This window comes from Phoxinus phoxinus, assembly GCF_949152265.1.
Source record: "Phoxinus phoxinus genome assembly, chromosome: 18".
In the NCBI taxonomy this organism is placed as follows: Eukaryota; Metazoa; Chordata; class Actinopteri; order Cypriniformes; family Leuciscidae; genus Phoxinus; species Phoxinus phoxinus.
Window position 1 is genome coordinate 6,041,433 of NC_136893.1, and position 12,653 is coordinate 6,054,085.

The window sequence follows — 12,653 nt, forward strand, 5'->3', positions numbered from 1 at the left end:
CTAAGGCAACACTAAACTCTCTCATCAGTCACTGATTTACAGGAAGCCTGTGTGCTTTCCAACTTTCAACCAGTAATGAGGCTTGATCCAGACGTTTACTGATCACCGCAGACCAGCACTGAGAAAAAAAAAATCAAATAAACACAGGGAGAGAAAACAGCAAGCAGCTCTATTCAGTACAGTCCTGACATTAAACCCTTGAGCAGGACTCGAGAGGCGGAAAACTGCACATCATATTGGACTTGAGGGATTAGGCAAAACAGGAAGCGTGTCATGAGCTGAGGTTGTGCTTCCTTCCCCCTGCCATCCAGATGCTCGTGTTGGCCTCTGTTTGAGGGGCATATGAGGGTGATACTAAGTGAAATGCTCATTTTGCGTTTGTGATTATTGAAACCCATGGGCGATATGCACTAATGTGAGCTAATGCAATAGATTACACAGCACTGACCCTGGGGAGCAGACAGCAAGCAGATGTGCTATAGTCAAAAAGAAAAGGAGGGGGTGAAAGACTCTTGTTTAATGTGCTGGATACTGTCCTATGTAATTTGCTTTTGACAGACACTGGGATGCACTCGGCCAGGTTCAACACGCCGTCACCCCTGATCCAGTATGCATGGCCAGGAATGAAGATGAACAAAGCAAATTAAGGATAACTAGTCCACAGCTGTTTAATAAAAGCGGCTGGGCCTCAAATGGAAGATGCTAGAGATAATTATTCAATGCAATGCAGTCATCTTCAATCAGAAAATGGCAAATTATGGCGAATGGTTATTTTATCTGCACAAGACCTCATAACTCTTTGTGTGAAGAGTTCATTGTGTCTCGGTATATCAAATAAAGCAAGCACATGGTTTCACCGGCAGCAGTTCACATGTTTGTACATACTGCCCTCTAGTGTCCTGCCAGTGAAGTCACGTTTTCTAATAAACTGTAGTCTAGACTACTTGGAATGCACAAAAAGTACAATACATAATATCAGGACTCCAAATTATGCATATTAGATAGTATGCGTTTTAATATTTAGTAAACATTCACAATCAAATTTTTAAAACATTTCACTCACCTTAGTATTCCTCAGATGAAAATGAAACTGACAATTTGACATTTCTTACAGTTTACACAACTGCTTTATTCTGCCTCTAGAAAGGGCCTCAGCCCTGGAATACACCCGGCTTAATAACAAGGTGGGTTACAAGATTGGGAATCCAAATTACACATTCTGTTAGAGACCAAGAATAACAGCATCATTCATGAAACAATGGACAAGACAGGGAGGAAAAAGCATCATTCAGCTTCATTATTTGTGCACGCCTGTGACACAACCTTACCACAAGAAAGGAACTCTAAAGAGAAATTAGTGAAAGTGCAAAAGAAAAAAATTAAAAATGGGAACAAATACACTCGAGAATTTTTTTTTTTTTTTTGCACAACTACAAATTTACACATGGCTGTCACTACATCCTAAACCAAACTACCTACACAAACCCAATTCAGTGTGTTTGAAAGAATCGAAATACTGAGCACAAAAAACAGACATCGAACCTGCATAATAGGCAGCGTTGGTTTCGGACTAATCGAAATCCATTATCAAAACACAGTGACAGCCATCACTCGCCTAACTGATCTACAACTCACAAAAATAACTAAATAAGGGGCAATTCCTCATTGTGGGGTGAAGCAAAAAAAAAAAAAAAAAAAACGCTTCAAGTTTATTATCAAGGAAATACAATGCATTTGCTTCAGCTCATGAAAGCCCCTAAAACATTACAAAATAAGTTAACTCTCCGGTGGCCAAACATCTTCAGGGAGTAAGAGTTAGTATACTGAACTCAGACAGTAACAGAAACCATGACGTGCTTTAGCCACCATTCCACAAACACGCAATGACAACCTAATAAACCAACACACTTGCCTGAAAATAAATACAATTGATTATTAGGTAAAAAAACAAACAAAAAAAAAACAAAAAAAACAGCATAAGACACAAAATGCTCACCACACATTTGGCAGAACTGCTCAGCAGCGGCGGCACAATATCACAGTTATGTTTCTCTTCAATCCTGAGGATCCCATTGAATGTCTTTGTCACAGTGAAAGAGGTTCCATGCAGTCCCTGCATTTCTTTTTCATTTTCATTCATTCTCTTTTAAATGTACCTACACAACAGTACACAGTACGTCACCATTGCTTCAAAAAGTCTCAGACCCGAGACCGTAACACAGCAGCTCGATTTGTACAAATGAAAAGATTTATAACTTTGGAAATGATAGATTTCCCATTCTCTGCATAGCATAAAGTTGACCTGTAAAGTGTAAAAGAGGTGTTAAACATTAACAATATAGACAATCTTACACAACTAGAGAAAAGCAAAAATAACACAGCGCCCCCCTCCTCGTGTATTTGGTCAGTGCCGTCCACTCGTAGATAAAGCATGTAGGCTTTTAATAAAAAGTAATGGAGGCACTTGCTGGGCTTGCGGTTTGATTAGTATTTAGGCCATCATAAACCACTGACCCACAACAGATTCACAAGTCAACTGTCATGCACGTCTGTGCGTCTGACGTTCAGCTTTGTGTTAAGTGCACCACAGATGAATCTATTGCCATAATGGAATGCAAATTGAATCAAAACAACACTGTTCAAGGCTGCAGTCCAAGTTCATTCTGCCTTCCAGCCAAGGCTATTGCAGCGCTTGCGGCCCGAATCCCCACAGTTCATCCTTCCAGCACATCAAACCTTTCAGCGGTAGTGTCTGAAGAACTTTCTGAGCAACATCAAATCCTTTAAACTTTCCTCCCAGCCGTGGACCCCACCGTTGGCGACCGCATCCCCGTTTTCTCTGCATATTTCAAAGCTGTGAGGAGAGACAATGCGATTAGCTACATGGACCACAGCGCAATACCTGTGAAACGAGAGCAAGGTCTGCCAAAGACATTTACCCTGGACAGTTCTAAGAGCTCTTATCTGAAGGTCCACAGCGTTCATTACTCAGAGGGCTGGTTTGGATTCTCCTCTGAGTCATACTAGTGGAGTAATGAGGGAAGATCAAGGACCTACTCCCTAAAGAGAGGAGCATATGGGGTAGTGTTCAGTCATAATCCCAGACCACATCCTGACTAAACAACTGCCAAGACCATTTAAGAGGCCATGGTGAAGTCTAAAATATTTAAATGGCTCTTGAAAGGTACTGCCTGCACTTTCTCAGAGGCTTGAAATATAACTTTACCATTGAAACATGAGGATATGTTGTATTGTGACCTTATTTACGACAATTAAGCTGCCTCTTCACATTAACGTGATGTGGAGAAAAAATTAATATATATTAGTGTGTTGTATATATTAGTGCAGACAAATCGATTAATCGCATCTAAGATAAAAGCTTATTTATATATGCGTGTTCGAATTATATTTTATTTTATATATACAGTATTTATTGGTGTATATGCATAATTATATATACAGGTGTATATTTACACACACACACACACTGTATTTATATATGTATGTATATATGTATGTATATATATATATATATATATATATATATATATATATGCAAGTATAATTAGATATTATATAAACATGTTACACAAACAACCTTTTAACTTTGATGCGATTAATTGGTTATATATATATATTATACATACATAATTTAATTACTATATTAGAACATTTTGACTTGAAATATATGTTGAACATATTATTTTGTTAGATTCGCCTATTTATGCCATCTAATCTTAAAAGTATGGAAAAGCTATTGTTGAATTCTTATATTTGCTCTCATTTCTTGAGTTTAAACAGATCTCTTCCATTACCTAATGAGCATTTCCTAAAAATCGTGTAGTAAATAATTACCAGGGCCAGGTGAGGCCATGACAGCGTGGCTGGAACCTGCAGCGGCGGGGTGATAGAGCGACGCCAGGTTGTTGGGATTGTAGGTGCGGAGCAGGTTGAGGACATTCCAGTCAGGCTGCATGTTATTGGGAGACGGCGTAGGAGTCACCTTAACCGAAGCCAAGGGCGAGTTTGCCTGCAACGAGGTCTTCGCATTTCTGCCGGAGGGCACAAGCCTGTTGAAATCCTCTCCATGCCGTCCAGATGCGGCATGTAGAGGCTCAAAGGACTTCTGTCTCTTGCTAGAGGGTTCGCCAACATCCATTTGCGTCAAGTTGCGGAAACGGTCTGAAAGGCAAAGTCTAGCTGGATCTGTGGGCCATACCATTCCGTTTTTGCCCATACTTGCCCTCTGACTCATCTCATGATCCAGGCCAGGCCTCTTCTTGGGCAACTCTCGATCATTTACAATTGGCACATTTAATTTTCTGCTAGCTTCTTGCTCTGAGATTCTAGATAGCGAGCTGGTTGCATCCAATTCCCTGCCCCGCTGAGCCTCCTGGTGCTGTTCTCTCCAGCGCTCTTTTGCAGGAGAAATCTTAGACATCTGTGGATGTTTCGGAAGCCTCTCGCCAGGTTTTTCCGGCTGCCGGAGTGGGGATTTGGTCCGACGGGGATGCTTCTTGTTGATGCTGGGCAAAGGAGTGACGTCTTTGCCCTCAAGAGCCGGGGGGCAACCAGTGTACCGTTTCTGTTTCTGAGGTCCCCTGTATCCGTTCTTCTTGACGTCCAACTTCTCCTTGTGGATGAGCTTTTTATGCATCAGGAGAACCTCAGGGTAAAGGGTTTCATAGGAGCAAGAGGTACATGTGTTGGTCAGTAACAGGTTTCTGGGTACTGAGGTAGCAGATACAGAAAGAGACACTTTGAGGGAAAGATTCAACGGTGCCTCAGAAGCCTCTTTCTCCTCCATCTTCAGGTTTACCGGTACTGGGAATTTTTTGTTGACCTCACTCGCAGGGGTGTAAGGGGCTGCGGCAGGAGAACTTGCATGCTCTTGCTTTATTTGAATGAAAGGAGTTGTGCTGGTAATAATGGCCTGGCTCATGCCTTGTTCACGCTTAACACTAACAGGGAGAGGTTTAGGAGCAAGCCATTGTTTGGCTGGTTTTAAGGCTCGTTTGTCATCATTCTTGGGAGGTTCGATGGACTTGATGATATTTCTAGTAGACGATGTTGCAGGAATGTTCGGGATTTCCGTGAAAGGTTTATCTTTGTGACGTCTGTCTAAATGGTACCTCAAAGACGTTTTCTGTGCAGCAGCATAGTCACAATATTCACATTTATAAGGTTTTTCACCTGTGAAATGAAAAGAGAGACGCAAATATTTAAAATAAACCGTAGCAAATAAACAATCTGTATTAAAAGAAACACTATTTTCATCCTGAAATACAAGAAAACAGAGACATAAGTTGTAAAAAAAAAAAGCAATACAACCAAGTACTAACCAGTATGTGTCCTGAGATGAATATTGAGGTAATAATTTGAGCGGAAAGTCTTGCCACAGTAACTGCATTTTCTTGGAGCAAGAATTTTGAGCTTCATTTTACCTGATCCATCCTCACTTTTATCTGTAGGACAAAGAGAGACATGTTTAACATATGCAAAACATATATTGCCTGAATGGTACAAAATGGTGACCTATAACAGAAATTAAAAACTGCAAGCTGAACATGAGCCATACTACAGATTGCCCTTAAATATGAAAGATTCAAGTTCTCTCTTGACCAGCAGAGGGAGCTCTAAGTTCTTCACTAGTACAAAAATAGGTTTGTGTGAAAATGCAAATGAACCATTGAGAAGTAGCTTCTTCTGTAATAAAGAGTGCACATTTCTTTGGTAATTAATTATGGTGTGCATTATGAGCATAATTTAACAATGGTGATGCCAATTATGAGCTCTCTGTGGACCAACATCTGACAGATGATGGTTTGTTGTTTATACCAAGCAATTAAAAAGTAATTAAAATGTGAATGCATTACCAAACACTTTGATAATAATACCTGGATTAAAGGCGTCAACTGGCACTCCCTCTTCCGAGCCATCCTCGGAATACTCCTCTGCTCGGTCGAGAGATGAACTGCTACACGAGCCTACACTTTGGGCCCTCCCGTCTACAGGTGTGGTTGGGCTCTCTGCTCCCCCTCTGCTCTTGTGGATTCTAGAATGAAGGACCAACTGATGGTACGTCCTGAAGATCTTGCCACACTCTTCACAGTTTGTTGGCTTGTCTTTACGAATCAGACCTTTTTGCTCAGGTGATGGGGAAGGAGTCTCAGAAGGCTTGAGTTCACTTCTTAGGCCTCGCCTGACTGGTTTATCTCCACCGCCAGAAGCCCAGATGGCCCCCAGTTCCTCTTTTTCAGAACCAGAGTCCTCGTTGTCAGAGTTGGAGTCCGCGTTGAGCTCCTTGGCTAAGTTTGGACCTGCCGCGATCTTGCCCCTGGTGGCCAACTGCCAGGCCTGGTAGGTATTGAAAGGATCAAGATGTGATATCCAGCGTCCAGACGGGTGATTATTTTCAGTTTCTCTCACTCCAGACGGATGCAACTGTAAGGTCTGCAAAAACGACTTCTGAGATGCAGGAACCTCCTCAGCAGGCTGGCTGACAAGGGAGACGTTCTCATCTACTTCCGGTTCCCGGTTGTGGACTTTGCTGTGCTCAGCCAGAACTTCCTTGTTGAGGAAAAAGAAGCCACATATCATGCACATTTTGTACGATGTGACCACAGGTGATGGGGGTTGGTCTTGGATGACGTCATTAACGGTAGTTGGGATCTCCAGGTCCTGGTTTTTGTTTTTAGACCCAGCCTTTCCACCATGGGTTCTCATGTGGTTCTTTAGGAACCACGGCTCTTTGAAACGACGTCCACAGAGGCCGCAGCAGTACGTGAAAGAGTCCTTGTGTTTCCTCATGTGCGTTTCCAACTCTGTCGCATCTGCGACAGCCTGGTCGCACACAGCGCAACAGAGCTCCTCATTCTTTTCCACAGCTGGGCAGGTCTTAGAACGGGCCCTGTCGCTGGGAGTTAAGAATTCCGCTTCCACGCGCAACACTGCAGGAGCATGGAATGTTGTGGGATGCTGGGATAGAAGGTGTGGTCCCAGGTCTTCCTGATGCAGGAAAGTCTCTTCGCAAAACATGCAGTCTAGAGGTAGGCTACTTTCTACCAGCGTATCAGATTTTTCCACCAAGCTGGCGTGGGGCGTCATGCTAGATCCAGTACCAGGCATACTTGCACTGCTGTGGCTGAGAATGTCATGACCTAGTCCATCAGGACTTTCCACATATGGGATCAATGGGTGGGTAGGCATGTCAGCAGGAATTTACTTGGAAATTTTTTCAGTTTTTAGTTTCAGTTGAAAGCTTGTACGAAACAATATGTTGAATGTAACAAGACATGTGAAAGTAGAGTCGTTCTTTTGAAATACTCATGAAGGAGGATATGCATGAGATAACAAAATGCCAAATACTCTTAACACTTCCATTGTACTTTTCAAATTTGAATTTCAGAACAGCACGTTTGCTAAGAGTTTCTGTAAACCCCTATGATCCATCCTATACAGGAGAAGCAGTCGGGGCTTGCCAGTCACTGCCAGGTAATGGGGCATAAACTCGATCAGTTGATTTCTTGTGATTCACACAGAAGAATTGTCCTGACAGGCAAAACCTGAAATGGAAGAAAAGGACAAAGTCAGGTGTGGCCACTTCCGTGGAATGCAATCAACTCAAGACTACACTTACAAATACAAATACAAATGATTCAATTAATGTGGGCAGGGGGCAAGCACTCATCTGTTTTGTACTGTTACTCGAGATGACACAATGTCACATGGATAGTTAAACAGATTAGCAACCACATAGGGCTCTAGGATTGATGTTTAGCTTAAGTTTCTTAAGTAAACTGGCGAACAAAGAAAAGTTTAACTTTAAGCACACTGCAATTAGCCAAAGTTGAACAAATACAAATTAAGTGATAATCTAGACTCATTGGTCAAAACAAAAACATACATTTAACATTGTTATAGCATAAATCAGAGGATTGTTTTAATTTCAGGATATATTTAAATATTGTTTCATTATTTAAGGAAACATATACTGAGTGAAATGCAATAGTAAGCTAGTGGTTAAAGATCTGGGCAAACAGCCAAAGGTTGAGGCTTTGACACCAAAGTATCTGAATTGGGAATGAACCAGCAGCTAGGTGGATGTTGGCGGGGGGGTGGTTACAGTGTTAGTATATAATAATTGTGCCCTTGAGAAAAGTCCTTAGCGCTAAGTTACTCCAGTGGGATGGTCGCTGAACCATGCCCAATGTAAATGAAAAGAATAGATATGTTTTTTTATATCAACTTCAGTGGTCCTTTTGTACAAATACACCATGTAGTAATCTCAATTGATAAGAGGTCATAGTCATAAAACGGCATGCACAAATGTAATGCGTTATAAAAAATATATTATAAAAATGCTGCTTAAATCATTTGAAATGGAGCTTAATATGTCACACAACACCACAGGACAACTCTAAATAAGCAGCCATTTTATTGCTTTAATGTACATTTAAATAACTAGCATTTGACCTCAAATCCTTTGATGTAATTTGTCTTTTTTACATAAATTAAATGGAAACAACTGTAAGAATCAACTAAATAAGTACATCACAATGCAGTACTGTCAAATTTAGGTGTGCCTATAAAAATTCCCAGTCTATAAATCAGGCTCTGTACTGTAGACATATTATTCGGAGAAACTTTGGGGACATTTTTAAAACGAACTACCATATTTTTTTTTATGACTAACAGAAAAATAAATCAATGATTATATGATTCATAGACAAGTGTCATCTTTTAAGACAATAGACCCCTGTGATATCGCTTTAGATTCTTTTTTAAATTGGTTTTTAGTACAATAATTATTAATTTAATCAATTTATGTGACTATTTATTTATTTATCTCTCTCTCTCTCTCTCTCTCTCTCTCTCTCTCTCTAATAAATAAATAAATAAATATGTATACGTTCAAAAGTTTGGAAAGTTTTTGGAAATAATATACTACTAAATAAAGTAATAAAATAATACAAAACTAAATAAAAATCTTAAATGAAGATCACAAAAGGTGATAATTGATCATAAAACAAACATTATTTATTATGGAATTCTATGTCAACGTTGTTCATAAAGGAACATTGAAAACGTTGCATCTAGTACCCAAATGCCTACTGAACGTATAATTTTAGTAAATATGTATACGTAACAAAAAAAAAAGCATTGTGTGAGACCTAATAAATTGCAAACTCACAGAGTGCTCTGTATTGGTGCATTTACACAACTTGAAGGAAAAACACGATTTCAAATCTTTAGAAAGTTTTTCAGGGACAAAACTGACGAAATTCTTTAGATGAATTACTGTGAGGCAACAGGAAGCCAGAGTCTTATGCCTATCTACAGCGGTGTCCTTCACAATATCTGCAAAACCTCTCTCATGAGGCCTTAGGTGGAGTCACAGCATTGTTCTGCAACCTTTTAGCCTACCGTCCATGCTGACACAAGCCATTAAATATGGGCAACCACACTCTTCTTTCTCTTAGTATATTAAATAACATCCAAGATTAATACTCTTATCAAGCCTATTACAAAGTTTCAGGCAACTTGCCAATCATTTGTAAACGGAGTACTTACTTTACAATTCAAAGCATAAAAAAAAAAAATCAATCATCATATGACAATAATCTCTACATCCACACTACTAGTCCAAATCACTTTTAGGGAAACCCTGCGCAACACAAAAATAGGCTTTGCTAATGTTAGGCACTGAAAAAGAGAAACAGAGGCTGAAGATGAAAAAAGAGAAGGCTGAAAAGGAAGCTTCAACACTTCAGTTATCTACCGAATAACCACTGTTAAAAAAAAAAAGAAAAAAAGAAAACAATCTGTGAATTCTTTTAGATTCTGCAGACATGCTACTCTAATGACAGGCCTTGCCATGCTGATTTCAACAAGCAACACTGTTTGCTTCTCAAAAATCCTTCAGATAGTAATCACAAATCCTGAGCTAGCTATTTACTTCTAAATGCACAAAAGTTATCTAAAAAACACTAAAAAATAGTAAAAAGTTATTCAAATGTTAATGGCTCCACCTATACTTGCATCATTATAATAGAGTAAAACACGGTTAGTTGACATGCTGAAGAAACAGCTAGGGACCAGCTGGTGTTTGTCTTACTCTTTTGTTTGGGCTTTGCCATGCAACCTGTTCACAAGAATAGCGCGTTTGTTGGCCCCAAAACCATCCAAATTTATCAATAAGAGTTCTTAAAAAGACAGTATCAGTTACACTTATTGTCTTATAGAGCAATAAATGGTGCGGTTGGCTCATGCAAATAAGTGAAAAACAGGTTATTATACCTTAAGAAAAACAGTACGAGTGCCCTTTAAGGGGAAAAAAACAGCGTTGCTCAGTAATTATCTCAGAAAAGCTCTCAACTGTAATTCTGACGTCAACCAAAAACATTTATGAATAAAGTAAAGCATATGTATATAAATAAACACTTTGCACATTATATATATATAACACACACACTAATATATAACTTTTTTTTTACTTTAACTATATAAACTATATATATATATATATATATATATATATATATATATAAATATATATATAGAGTTAAAGTAAAAAAAGTTATATATATATAGAGAGAGTTAAAGTAAAAAAAGTTATATATATATATATATATATATATATATATAACTTTTTTTACTTTAACTCTATATATATATAATCATATACATTCATATATAAATGCATTTTACACAGACGAGGTATTCAAACACAGCACTTCTGTGCACACACACTTGACGTCGAGCACAAATATGTGAGAGTAAGGGGGAGAATGTGGCGATGGCTGCTGATTTAAGAACGGTTACTGACGTCATAATGCAAAGTTTAAAAGTATCGATTTTCCAAAAACATAATAGAAACTATGTTCTAAACGAAGCGTGCGTTCTAAACGAATTCATGGCTTATATAAATAATAATGCCTCGTGTGTGGAAGCATGTCTTTAATGTGGCTGTAATTTCCTGACACGTGATCATTCTGACTTGATCAGCAACCCTAGAGACTGCTAGTAGTTATTTTAATACATACCTCGCCAATATACCTGCATGCCCTGTTTTTCTTTTCTTGTTTCCACCTTGGCATGCGATACAAAACTCCTCCCTAACTACAGTTAAGATGTCTTTACTATAGAACAATGAGATCACTATATGGTCAGCTATATAAATAACGTATAACCATCAATATAGTTTGATGGAAGAAACTATAAAAACAAGACAGAATAGATATTCAAACAAAATGAATAACATAAAATCATTAATATGACAAACATCAGTTTGACCAAAAAATAAGTTCCTTCTTCTTTGTATCTATTCGAATACATTATTTTTCGATGGCTGCATCAAAAGCTATTATTTGTATAACATAACAGGTCGGATAGCAAAATACAACTTTATAACTTTGTTTTGGGGGATGGCTAAAACTTTTGTCAAGTTGTTGTCTATTCTTTCCCCCTTTCAAGTTAAGGAAGAACATCAAAAGACCTTAATGCAGTTCCTGCATTACCAAAAAAAGACACCAACTTTATCATCCTCTTCTATTTCATTTCATATAATAGAGTGTTTGTTTTCAACTAAAGCTTTTGTTTCGGTTCGTTAACTTTGTTGAGTTAGATCAACCTGCGCTCGTGCTGATAATAGAAATTTGGCTAACGACACGCTAGCGATGAGTGATATAGAAAATAAGGAACTCACCCTCCATACCTACCATTATGTTCAGACTTCGTCAGGTATTCTTATTGTGTGCCAACAATCGCTATTGTAACTAATAACGTATATGGGATGTTAGTTTGGTAACTGGTTTTCTTTCTTTCTTTCTGGAAATCTGATTAGCTGAGTTAGCCAATTGTTAGCCGGACGAAATGCCTTGCTTTCAATGTTTGCAAATCACTCACTATGCAGCTGTTGCGTTCAGAGAGAGAGAGAGAGAGAGAGGGCGCGCTCCCGTGGGTAGCTGTGGATGTTCGATTCTTTAACGCACTGTTCTTTTGAGTCGAATGTATATTAAATGAATCACTTGAGCTGGTTCACAAAACCGGTGAATCAACAACGTACAGCACGAGCAGTTGCCCGATTCTCGAAAGAATGACTATTTAGTGGCCTCAAATACATAAAGCACAATCAGGGTAGTTTGATTCCCTTAAAAGAGTGGGCTCTTTCGATCCTGTTCTTTGTTGGTGGATCTCATTCTCAACGGTTTTCTGAATTCATATGATTCACGTAACAGCAATGTATCACTTTTGTTAAAGGGATAGTTCACCCCCCAAAAAACAAAAACAATCATTTACTCACCCTCATGTTGTTGTCAACATGTATGAGTTTCTTTGTTCTGTTGTACACAAAAAAATAATATATTTGGAAGAATTGACTTTTATGTTTAGTTTGAAAAAAATATATAGAAGTCAATGGGGACCAGAAAACAATTGGTTACCATAATTCTTAATATGTTATTTTGTGTTTAACAGAACAAAGAAACTCATACAGGTTTAAACCAACACGAGGGTGAGACAATTTATACTTTTTATTTTTGGTCAGACAAAAAAAAAAAAGGCCAGTAGGCTACACAAATATCAGAAGTTAAAAATAAAATTCCCTATAAATATGTTTAACATTTTATCAACACACATACGAAACTGAGTTG

At 38.6% G+C, this 12,653-nt stretch overlaps 1 protein-coding gene across 3 annotated transcripts; it reads right to left on the reverse strand.

The window, feature by feature from the left end:
• Positions 1-983: 983 nt before the first annotated feature.
• On the reverse strand, positions 984-11,993 carry znf217 (zinc finger protein 217). Of its 3 annotated transcripts, none has more exons than XM_079588450.1 (6): positions 11,721-11,993; positions 5,898-7,565; positions 5,343-5,465; positions 3,856-5,193; positions 2,940-3,060; positions 984-2,854 (listed from the first exon to the last, which is right to left on the reverse strand). In XM_079588450.1, exons 2-5 carry the CDS (start codon positions 7,207-7,209, stop codon positions 2,951-2,953), a joined length of 2,883 nt encoding a protein of 960 aa, XP_079444576.1. In that variant the 5' UTR covers positions 7,210-7,565; positions 11,721-11,993; the 3' UTR covers positions 984-2,854; positions 2,940-2,950. The 3 variants fall into 3 exon arrangements, with proteins under 3 accessions (XP_079444576.1, XP_079444577.1, XP_079444578.1); XM_079588451.1 differs by having other exon boundaries at positions 11,708-11,910; XM_079588452.1 differs by lacking the exon at positions 2,940-3,060 and having other exon boundaries at positions 998-2,854.
• Positions 11,994-12,653: the final 660 nt, after the last annotated feature.

Excerpts from the sequence above, each read along its gene's own strand:
- znf217 (XM_079588450.1), bottom strand. The coding sequence starts at position 7,209 with ATGCCTACCCACCCATTGATCCCATATGTGGAAAGTCCTGATGGACTA. Across the intron at positions 5,466-5,897 it reads AGTTGACGCCTTTAATCCAG|ATAAAAGTGAGGATGGATCA; the intron begins GTATTATTATCA and ends TTTGTCCTACAG. Across the intron at positions 3,061-3,855 it reads CATGGCCTCACCTGGCCCTG|GGAGTAGGTCCTTGATCTTC; the intron begins GTAATTATTTAC and ends TCCTCTCTTTAG.